The 12,454-nt window shown below is 41.7% G+C and overlaps 1 protein-coding gene across 1 annotated transcript in view; it reads right to left on the bottom strand.

Annotated features, from left to right (window-relative positions):
- The window catches only part of USH2A (usherin), an 809,138-nt gene that overhangs the window by 263,618 nt on the left and 533,066 nt on the right, over positions 1–12,454 (bottom strand). The window contains exons 42-43 of the mRNA XM_084828794.1: positions 7,128–7,462; positions 237–359 (exon numbers count right to left, since the gene is read on the bottom strand). Coding sequence (XP_084684920.1) covers positions 237–359; positions 7,128–7,462 — 458 coding nt within the window. The remainder of the gene's footprint in view (positions 1–236; positions 360–7,127; positions 7,463–12,454) is intronic.

Below are 12,454 nucleotides of genomic sequence, written 5' to 3'. Positions count from 1 at the left end.
CCTGAGTATGGTGCTTTTTAAAAATAATGAAATTGCATGCAGGACAAAAGAGTGACAAAACAGCAAAAACAAAACCCAGGTGCATTAATAAGGGCTAATGCCAAAGGAGATGACAGAAAATATTTCATTACATAATTAACATGTTCACAACATGAAGACACAAGGAACACTTTGAACTATTACGCATGGGCTATACAAAATGCTAGCATTTGTTTTTATAGTTTTTGTAATCTCACCTGCTAAGACCCTTATCTTCATAAAACCACTGAGTTCCTGAGTAAATATTGTGCCAGAGATTTAAATCTTCAGGGGGATTTGATGCAAGTGCCTGCTGGATTTTACGTCTCAGGAGCTCATATCTAACACAAAAGACAAGCAGAATGCTGGGATTATCTCAGCTAATATTATTACAAAAAAAAATCAGGTTGTTTTTAAAAGTCACTCATTATTTTGTTTTTACAGCTGTAAAATGTAAATGTAATGTTTCAGGATTTGACACTTTCTCTAACTTACCTAACTAGTGTCAAAATGGATGATGATGTTTCGTAACACTCCTTTTATTAGGAAGAAAGAATCTGAGAGTATTTAATGGCTTATGACATTAAAGGTTTGCATAACCTTTTAGAATAACATAACTGAAGTTTGAATAGATATATTCCCTCAGTACAGCAAGGCTAAGTCCAGGAAGAACAACTCAATTGAATATTTGCAATTGTATTTATAGGAGAAGCAGCATCCACGTTGTAAATGTAAATCAGTTAGAATGTGTTTAATTATAGTGCTTTCCCTGTGAAACGCCCTAGAAATCGTAATCGTAAGCAGTCACTTTAAGAAATGTGCATTTTCCACATTCCATTCTATTATCGTTCCGTAGGTTCTCTTTCACCTGCATTCCTTCAGTTCTTCTACTGCTGATGATATGAGTGTTGGTGTTTATGTAACCAAAACAGCACTACCCACGCACAAGAGGGAACCAGCAGCAAGCTCAGGAAACCGAAAGATTTGCAGAAGTACAAAAAAATCTTTATGTGGGGGGGGGGCAACTTAATGGGGGACAAACTCCAGAACAACCCACTGAGGACTGAGCATGCTCAGTAGCCATGGAATTTAGATTGACTGTTGGGATGGGGTGGGGTGGGTGCAAATGGAAAACTTTGGGGCCGGGGGAATGGAATGAAGTATTGACTTTGTTTCAGGTCCCACTTGTTTCTCCTGAATTCCGATTTAATTAAATGAATTTCTAAAGTTAATTGCAGGTTTGGCCATATGCAGTTTCCTTAGGGATGGACAGATCAGTCTAATCCCATCTTTTGGGACTTTCACATGTGTTCATTATTAAGCACTTTTTTCTTTCTTTCTTTCTTTCTTTCTTTCTTTCAAGGATTTAGGATGTGGTCCAAGGGATGCCACTTAATAAAGTATAACTTCTTTTCTCTCTCTCTTTTAAAGGTAATAGCTGTTCAAGTGGCTAGGGAGCCTGGCTGCTATTCATGTTCAGCCACCAATGCCTCTGGGAGGGATGGGATGGGATGGGATGATCCCAAGGACATCATATGGGAAATAAAGATGCTATCCACCTGGGCCCAGCCATCTTTTTTTCTGTACAATGTACCAGGAAGGACAGCATCATCCCAGGGACACTGTATGAGGGGCGGGGGAAAGGATGGATGGGCCCACAGAGCTGGTCATCTATTTTTTCCACACATGTCATCATGTTCTGTCACTCCCAGGGCATTTGCAGCTAGGGATGCATGAGAAATTTGTTTGAATTCATTTTTCACCATAATTTACCCAATTCACACCTCCCGGAACCAAACACAGACCCAAACACAATCTGTGATCTGAAGTCCATTTCCGAGCTTGAAGTGTGTTTTCTGCAACAAAAAAATGTGTTCAAAAATGTGTACATAAGAAAAATGTCCATGAAAAAATGCATTCATTTGAAAAATGAACACAAGTACACTTTACTCAATGAGAAAATTGCATGCATTTCAAAATGCACGCAACTGATGCATACATTCAGGGGAAAACACCCCCAAAATACACACACATTTTCATGCACCACCACCCCACTACCACCATCATGAAAGCTCACAATCTGATATGGACACAAGTCGGAATGAACTTCAAAGTCAACATCAGAGAAATTTGATGAGCTGGAGTTTAGTTGATTCCCACATCCCTGTTTTGAATGTGTGGGTAGCAGCCATGCCAGCTACCAGCTATTACCTGTAAAAAAAAAGATGGTGGTTGTTTTTAAAGGCAGCCCTCAGACCACCTTGTAAAATTTCTTCAAGTGGACTTCCCAAAGGAGAACTATATTCCAATCTGAACATTAGTTTGGGAGGTACAGATCAGGTGAGTTTGCTTTGGAACCCAAATGGAACAAATTCCTGAAGTATCCCTAAGTTTGCTGCAGCGTTTAGTTCTTTGAGTTCATTTGCATCTTTTTCACTCTCTCTAATACCAGCGCACACATGAGCATTGATAAAACCTGCAAAAAAGAAATCTTGATGTCATTGTACAGATGATTGCACCAAGGTTTTGTCTTCTGCCATGTTTTACTGATACACACATATACAATGGGAAACCATCACACAAAATAATATTGATGCAACTGTATATAAAGGTACATACAGTTCAGGTTTGCCTTGTTGTGGTGTTCCATCAATGCACACACACAAAAGAACTTTAATCTAATTATGCATATGTTAATGTTAAATCATTTTTTGCCTTAATCAATGCCCACGTGCCTATTAATAATGTAGATGAAGGAATGGAAAGCTGAAGCAAATTGTATGTATGCAGTGCTTTGTATAGAATTTGGACATAAAAAACAAAGGAGTAAAAAATTGCTGGCTTGTAGCGCACCCCCCCCCCTCCCCTGCCAAGTTATTTAGGATTGGAACTGGAATAAATGAGTTGTGGATTATGGCTTTAATGAGGGTTACTTTCACCCTAAGATGTTTGAGTTGAAATCAACAGGACTATAGATAGGGGTGTTATGGACTGTGTAAGATCCTCTCCGTCTGTGTTTTGCAGATTGTCAGGTGCCTTTGGTTCTGTTGTTTGCCCGCAGACAGGTGCGAATTTTTTTTTTCATTGTGCGGAAAAATACGTTAAGTCTTTACGTAAGTCTTTATATAAGTCTTTACGTAAGTATTTGCATAATTTACCTTAGTACATAATATTTAATGTATTGTCCCCATTCCACTCAACATTTCCTCAGCAGAAACTTACGTATTTTCATACCAATTTATACGCATAAATTTCAGGAAAGTAAAAAAAAATCCGGAAGTCCACGGAGTCCACGCAGCCTGAAGGGGTTGCTCCGCAGCAGATTCTGCAGGTCAGATTCTTAGAAATCTGAGCTCATTTTAATCCGTCTCGAATTTCTCCAGCATCTCTAACTATAGACATTTAACTTCAAGCATCTCACTAGTGGACTGCAAGTTTGTTTCTCGTTGTACAGTTTTCTTCGTCTCTAGTCCCCAGGACAGCAGCTGGGGAAACTGAATTCCAAAGTTAACATCACCAAAATATTCTGCTGTCTTCCCATCATAAGAACCATTTCAATGTTATTAGTTTATCAACGTCAACAGAACTGCTGCCTCTCCATAAAAAGCCAGAATTATTTAGTTCTGGTTGGTCTCCCTGTAATTTGATGGAGAAGGCATGAGAAATATCACAATCTTTTAAAGCACTGGCAAGTAACTGCATAAAAAATCACCTTCAGTGGTGGTGGCTGCCCTATCCACTTTTCTCTCTCCATTACATTGTGCCGAGCAGCTGCTTGAGTGGTCGTTCTGGTTGGAAGCAGCATGGCACACCATGAAGAAAATGAAGTTTGCAGGTGCAGGTTTTGTTGTATGACTTCTCTCACCAGTGGTAAGAAATTCATACTGTAAATGTATAGAGGTGTAGATTGCTTCTCCAAAACAGCCTTACTATTTCCCCAAACTGCCTTATTATTCTACAATTCATGCATAGTAATTAGTCTGTAGGAATGTCACAGTTAAGAACAAGAAGAACATCTCAAAGCATATGCTGATGTATAATTTTATTTTCTTATTCTGAGGCCAGCCTTTGCCAATCTGGCACCCTCCAGATGTTTGGGACTACAACCCCTGTCAGTCCTGACCACTGGCCATGCTGGCTGGGGCTGTTGGGAGTTGCAGTTCAAAACACATGGAAGGCACCAGTTGAGAATTGCTATCCTAGGCAGTGTTATTTAAAGTTAGAACGATTCCAGGGCTACACTGAAATAAGGTTTTTGCAGACCATGGGTTAAATCCAACATTGCCCAAGCAGACATCCACTCACACAGTGGGCCTTCTCCTTGCTCTCCCCCTGCTACAGTATCCCTCAACACTCCAAAGCAAATTTCAGGGGTGCACAGGTAGGGAATCTGTTCTGCCATGGGTTTCTGTTCTGCTAGTGGATGGTCAGTGTTGGATACAACCCTGTAGCAGAAGGTTCTGGAACAGCCATGATGCAGGAGACTGATACTCCAGACACGTTATACATCCTTCATACCCAATTCTGCATTGTTCCACACCTCAATTTTCTATCAGCTCTCTTTCTTGCTCTACTATAACATTGGCCAGCATTAACTCAAAACACAGGATCTTTAGATCTAGTGGAAGGTTGCTGGATTTCCAGAAAAATATGGAATTCCCTTATACTCAGGAAAAACACAGCACAGGAGGGGTGATCTCAGATAAGACATATTTCATAGCATCGTTTCAAGTCTGGATCACCACAGACATGGGCATTCCACTTCCATAACAGACAGAGCTATAACTACAGATTAGTTATTTTCACTTCTTGTCATGACCCTGTTGGAGGAATCTTACTCCTCCAAGGACCTAGAGCTCCCAGAGGTGGATGAAGCCATGGAAGCACCAATATCAGGAAACCTGGGGGGGGGGGCTGAACTGTTGGGGGAGAGGACTACAGGTCCATCTCCACAGGAGGAGGGGAGTTCTGCTTTAGAGTCCGAAGCTGAATGACCACCCAGTCCCAGGGAGCAATGTTGCTTTAAGAGGCAAATAAGTAGGGCTCTTGTAACAAGAAGCACCCAACTCCAAAGAAGGACTCCACAAGAGGAGGGAATGCCTGAGGAACAAGGCTTGTAATGTACTGCAGCTGAGCCTTGGGTGGGGTTCAGGAGGCTCTGATAACATAAGCCTGCCTAGGCTAGCCTTTGCTGAAAATAATGCCTTTGCTGCAGCTCTTGTATCTTGCACTTTGACTTATTTTTGGACCTCTGTGTTATTGACCTTCGGACTTCAGCCTGACACTGCTTTTTGGAACTCTGATTATACTTGACTGATATCCTGTGCATTTGACCTTAGTGATGTCTCTGACTTCTCTCTGGAAAATCCATGTTTGCCCAGTAAACTGTGCTTGACTATCAGCTTGCTTTGACTTCTCTATTGCAATTAGTTTTGCGTTTGCATAACAAAGAGCTGAACTTAGTTGAGGCAGGGCACTTCTGGGAATTATTCTACACTGATTTGCTTGCCATAAAACATCTTGGAGATTATATTGGGAAAGAGTGTGGGCTACTGGGCCTCACATGAATTGAAAATGTGGCCTAGAAACACCCAACAAATCCTGCTGGTATGGTGGGCAAGCAATCTTTTAGTTAGGCTTCTCTCTCTTAGAATCATAGAATAGTAGGGTTGGAAGGGGCCTACAAGGCCATCGAGTCCAACCCCCTGCTCAATGCAGGAATCTAAGTCAAAGCATCCCTGACAGATGGCTGTCCAGCCTCATCTTGAATGCCTCCAGTGTGGGAGAGCCCACCACCTCCCTAGGGAATTGGTTCCATTGTGATATTGCTCTAACAATCAGGAAGTTTTTCCTGATGTTCAGACGGAATCTGGCTTCCTGTAACTTCAGCCCATTCTTCCATGTCCTCCACTCTGGGATGATCAAGAAGAGATCCTGGCCTTTCTCTCTGTGACAACCTTTCAAGTACTTGAACAGCGCTATCATATCTGCCCTCACTCTTCTCTTCTCAAGGCTAAACATGCCCAGTTCTTTCAGTCTCTCTTCATAGGGCTTTGTTTCCACTAGTCCCCTGATCATCTTTGTTGCCCTCCTCTGAACCCTCTCCAGTTTGTCTGCATCCTTCTTCAAGTGTGGTGCCCAGAACTGGACACAGTACTCCAGATGAGGCCTAACCAGTGCTGAGTAGAGGGGAACTAGTACTTCCCGGGATTTGGAAGCTATGCTTCTATTAATGCAGCCCAAAATAGCATTGGCCTTTTTTTGCAGCCACATCACATTGTTGGCTCATATTCAGCTTGTGATCGACAACAATTCCAAGATCCTTCTCGCTTGTAGTGTGGTTGAGCCACGTATCCCCCATCTTGTAACTGTGCATTTCGTTTCTTTTTCCTAGGTGCAGAATTTGGCATTTATCCCTATTAAATGTCATTCTGTTATTTTCTGCCCAGCGCTCCAGTCTATAAAGATCACTTTGAATTCTGTTTCTGACTGCCAAGGTATCAGCTATCCTGCCCAATTTTGCATCATCTGCAAATTTGATCAACATTCCCTGCACCTCCTCCTCCAAGTCATTAATAAAAATGTTGAAGAGCACTGGGCCCAGGACTGAGCCCTGCGGTACCCCACTCGTTACCTCTCCCCAGTTTGAGAAGGTCCCATTGATAAGCATTCTTTGAGTCCGATTCTGTAGCCAACTGTGGATCCACCAGATCATTGTTTCATCTAGCCCACTTTGAGCTAGTTTGCTCATCAGGATATCATGGGGCACTTTGTCTAAAGCTTTGCTGAAGTCGAGGTATACGATGTCTACAGCATTCCCACGGTCCACAAGGGAGGTTACTTGATCAAAAAATGAGATCAGGTTCGTCTGGCAGGACTTGTTCTTGACAAATCCATGTTGGCTTTGAGTAATCACTGCATTGTTTTCAAGGTGCTCTTTATTGCACCTTGCATTATTGCATCATTTCTCATTATTGATCATCTTATTTCAGGAGACCCTGTCAAGCTTTGCTCTAAGAGTTCCCTGTTCTACAGCTTAAAAACAAATTCTTTTGACAAAAATAGAGGATCATATTGCAATAAGTTGCGTACATTACTATGTGCATTACCTTATGTGGGGTCCATTGGGCCTGGATGGTGGTTGCCAGGAAACAGCAATAAATGACTCACTAATTGGGATCACAGACAAAGGGCTAATGCTTTGGGGAAGTGTTGGATGGGTAATCATGTACACAGGTAGACTCTCTGTGCATCCTCCAATGTAGCCACCACCTCCAGAGCAAACTACTATGGTGACTGAGTAGTTTGTGAAAGGGATCAGATTGGTCACTATGTAGCTCATTAATGATGAGAAGTTGCTGGTAAGAGTGATTCGAGGGTCAGGCATGCGGATCTCATAACTAAGGATTTCTCCATTTGGTATGAAAGGAGAATTCCAGGAAACCTGAAAAAAAGAAGGTTGTTCCTTTTTAAAGATAATTCTTTTTGCAAGATAAAAAAATAAATGCTATAATTTCAAGAGAAATACAATACATTTCACCATAGTAAGGAAGACTGTGACCTGGTGACTTGTGTGCCTACTGTTTGCCCAAGTGTTAACTGTGGATGGGCAACTTCGCGGCCCATGGGCTCTCCATTCTTATGGTTCCTTATTTAAACCAGACTTGGTATGGGTAGCCATTCAAATAGAGGACAACTTCAAATAGAGGGTACTTCAAGTACTATACTTTGGACTCCGAAGCAAACGTAGCCATAGTTTGTGTTTGATCCAGTACTCACCCCATATTTCTGTTTGATCCAGTACTCACCCCATATTTCTGTGCTTATCTCTGTGTTAGTCTTTCAGGGCACAATCCTATTTAGTTGCCAGCCTCTGAAATCAGAGGCTGCTGACTATCCTATGCAGGGTGGATGGAGCACGGAGGAGATCCTCTCCTCCATGCTCCAGCTGTGTGCATTTTTGCCTAGATGGGCGATTTCATCAGTCTTGGTGTGGTTTCGGAGAGGGGGAGGGAAGGAGCTTGGAGACCCAATAGGAAGCTACATAAAGCAGCTTCTGCAGTCTCTTCCCCTCCCCATCCCCAGGACCACCCCTTTCCCCCAATCTCTGTGCTCCATTTCTGAGCATGGAGAGAACCGCATTTATTATGTGGGAGCAGGGGAGGGGGTGGAGACACCAGTTTCTGGGAACAGAACTATCCTATGGCCCTCTAGACAGTTGGCTATAGGATTGCTCTCTCAAATAACAAATAAGGTTCTCTGTTGTAGCACACATGACTATGGGCCAACCAGTGAGAATGTGAGCCAGCTGGCTCAACTTGTGTTAATGCTATAAAACAAATACAATTACACTGGAGTAAATTATCAGAGATCTGAGACACCAAACTCTTACTCTTCAATCTATTCTTGACACTGAACATTCTTAGATCTGTAATTTCATAGTCCAGAGGGAGCCAGGCTTGGAAGATGACCAGGGAATAAATAACGTGAGACATTAAGAACTAGTGAAATTCTTAGGCCATGATACTTGTGGAGCACCAAGTCACAGAAATCTTTAAGAATGCTGAAGATCTTTGATAAAAAAGAAGAACTTGGAACAGTTTTAAACAAAACATTGTTAACAGGAAATCTTGAATTGCAGGGGCACAAACAAGCTTAGCAGTATTGTCATGGAAAAGATTTCATTCTGGCAAGGCTTAAAAATGTCTGTTCAGGTTACTGCTACTGAAAGTAAATGACAAAAACACCACATGAAAACAAATCTAAAGTGAGGGGGAGGCAGAAGTGAATCCATCCTAGTTATTTGCATTATCTTCATCCTCCCTTATGAAACCGTGTAAAATCGTTGAGGCAAGGAAATATTATGTTGTAATTTACAACATGAAAGAAAAGATATTTCTTCTTGCTACACCCTCCATGTATTACAAACACACAGCTGATGTAAAACCTCAAGGTGGCAGTTGACCATTCCTCTTGAGAATCAGGTGAGTATAAAAGAAGGAGGTAAACAAGAAAGGCCATAGAAAACTATGATGCTTTTATGTTCTGGAAGGGATGGTTACAGAATCTTAAATAACAGATGTGTGTGGCGCTTAATAATAAGCTTCCTTAAAATGAAATAGAACATTGATCCATCAAACTGTATTCTCTGCTTCAACTGATAGCAGCTCTTCAGTGGCTTCTCCCAGAGATTCTTTAACTGGAAATGCTAGGTACTGAAGCTGGTATGGATCCTCCTATGCTTGGTCAAGTAAGCCATTTCACCCCCAGCCTAGTAGCATAGCTGTTACACTAGTCATCTTAGACTACGATGGGCTGAAATCAGCCAACAAATGCCAGCTACTAAACCCTGCTGAAATGTGCACCACCTTAACATAAAAATGACCTGCTAGATCAGATCCATCTAGAGCAGACTTCTTTCAGCTTTCCTTTGTGTATATAAAAACAGGTAAACTATATATAGTTTCTCCCTTTAGCTGGGCACCAATACACCCCTGAACACCTTTCTTGGCATGCGTCAAGGTGCCCTAACCCACCCACAACAACAACTACTACTACAACTACTTCTTCATACATTTTCATACCAGCAACTGGGTTTGCTGTGAAATAGGTTTCTGCTGGTGCTAGAAACTGTGGGTTCAAATGGAATGGTTTAGTATGTTCAGGCTCAGACATGGGTTTAGTATGTTCAGGCTCAGACATCACCTCTGCCTTGTACTCAATTTTGGGTCAGGTTACGTCATATATGTCCCTTGCCATGCCTTCCACATTAGCCATTTTATGATGGTGCTGAGGACAGTTTTTGAGAAACTGGGTGCCCCTGGGCCCCAAAAGGTTCCCTACCCCTGACTTACATGACCGCTTCATGTATCTGACAAAGTGGGCTGTGGCCCACAAAAGCTTATAGCACAATCTATTTGTTATCTTTAAAAAGCCATAAGTAATTACAGTTTGTTTGTTTTGGAATAGCACAGAGCCAATGCTCTGGAACTGGCTACAAAGATGTATATACAACTTGATATGACCTCATTCTAACTATATATTCTTGGTGAAACTTGCTTAGTAGAAAATAGAAAATAGCAAAAGCCTCAAAATGTTATCAGTCTCTCTTGTGATGGTAAGAAATAACAAGATATATTTCCCCCTGTTCTCATGGGCTTTTCCAAGTGTCTCATGATGTCATGTGCATTTAAAAGGTGTGTTAATGACTGGCTGCGGCCTTTGTGCAATACGTTATTTTGTTTTTCTAGCATACATTAAACCACCTGCTTTAGTCAACCCCTATTGAAGTAATTTAAAACAAAGCATAATTAATCCTCTACTTGAGCACCTTGCAGCTCAAAATTCCACATTTCTAGGGCAGATGCCCAAGTTCTGATCAGGTCACTGTTTCATGTCTATCAAAGAGCAAGTGCTTGTGAACCAAGAGAACTTGTTACAGAATTGGCATGGGAATGTAGCACGGGGAGAATGCTAATGTCTCTACTAAAGGGAAGGAAAGGTAAAATGGACTAGCCATAGAAAACTATTACCGCCAAAGAAACAGTTGCAGAGTTGCGGGGATGATAAGGCTTCTGGACTACTACCAAAGGGATTTTTGGATACAGCATGTTGGTTTCTACCCCAACCACACACTTTTCCTTCATCAGCTCTTCCAGGTTCTAGCAGTGACTGGTGGCACTGTGTATACAACTATGTGTAGTGATTTTTAAGAGGAGTGCACTAGTGCTTTTGACTGATATTGAATCTATGGATCTACCTTTACAATATAACTTGACTAAATTTGATACTAAGGACACAATCGTATGCATGTTTAGACAGGAAAAAGTACTATTCGTAGGACTTTTTCTGTCTAAACGTGCACAAGATTGAACCCTTAGTTACTTACAAATAGTCTCTTGCAATTATACGTTTATCATACTGATCTAGTCATGGTTCTTTTAATTTTCTTGAGTGTAGATATATATATATATATATATATATATATATATATTTATTGCATTTATATCCCGCCTTTTTTCCTCTTGCAAGGAACCCAAGGCGGCTTACATGATCCTCCTCCTCTCCCTTTTATCTTCACAACAACAACCCTGTGAGGTAGGTTGGGCTGAGAGTCTGTGACTGGCCCAAAGTCACCCAGTGAGCTTCCATGGCTGAGTGGGGACTAGAACCCGGATCTCTGGGCTCCCAGTCCAACACTCTCGCCACTACGCCACACTGGCTCTCATGTTGGCTTGGACCCAACGGAGCCTTAGCACAACCAGAAAGCAGTTCCACTCATGCAAGGGAAAATCTCTGATTTCTGTCAATTTCTCCCTGTCCCTGCAGCTGCAATACCCATGCTGAACTGAACACCATTCTAGAGGATTGAAGAGGTTTTCAGGAACTTAAGGAGCATCAGAAGGAAGGAGGATAAAGGAAAGTCTTTTCTAAAAGTAGCAATCCATTTGTGGTTATTAGGATCCAGGACATATACACTCACTTTCCTCTTTTTTATATTGTGGCCATTGTCAAGTTGCAGCAACTAGTTGTGCCTTTCTGTGCTCATACTGGAACAGAAGCTCTAAGCCAACTGCTTTGAATGCTGATTTGATGCAGGGATCTATATGGTCAGACCATAAAGGATAGAAAAGCACACTCTGGTCAGGATCCAAAAAGCTACTTTAATGTACACCCAAGTGCTTACGCATGCCTTCTGGGTGTGTGTGTGTGTGTGTGTGTGTTTGTGTAATTTGGACAAACCACTGTGCAGTATCAGAATTGCTTTTTAAACCTTTCCTCACATTTAGGGATGTGTGATGCTGAGAATTCCATTCCCTTTGAGCCCAACAGGATTCCTCAGTGTTTTTGTTCTGGTATGCGATGGCAGACTGTAGCAATTTTTTTTTCTGTTTCTGCAAATGTTTTGCATATTTTGGGGGGTCCTGCCATTTGTGCAAATTTCCCTTCCATTTACTTCCCATCCTCTAAATTTTTGTAAATTTAAAGGCCGGTCAGTAAATGGAGATAAAATTTGCACAACAGGGGTAACTACTGCAAGAAGGAGCCATGAAAGAGGTGGGAAGCCAAGAACTCTCCTTTCTGGACTTTCTGGAGACTAAGAGAAGTGCTGAAAGGGAGAAAGACACTGATGAGCACCAGTTCAACACTTAATATCAAGAGGATTACTTTGCTAAGTAATCCCCACTCCCCTTTGATGCACTTTGTTCACATTTTTTTTCTTTTTGTGCTTCTGAATTGCACAAATCGATTCCTCCTTTGTCTTACCATGATTCTCCCCTCGGTCCTTTGCAACTTTGCACAAATTAGCCTGTATGCAGTCTTGTCTTGTCAGTATCCTTGTATGTTACCTACTCCATTTCGGTGTTCCCACTGACAGCTGAAACGTGAAGGAAACTGACAAGACAAGACAAGACAACACATATTTGACAGCTGA

Source organism: Heloderma suspectum, chromosome 1, assembly GCF_057233095.1.
Source record: "Heloderma suspectum isolate Gila_16-S chromosome 1, 16-S_ref, whole genome shotgun sequence".
In the NCBI taxonomy this organism is placed as follows: Eukaryota; Metazoa; Chordata; class Lepidosauria; order Squamata; family Helodermatidae; genus Heloderma; species Heloderma suspectum.
The sequence above is the reverse complement of the archived record's forward strand: the minus strand, read 5'-3'. Positions and strand labels throughout refer to the sequence as shown.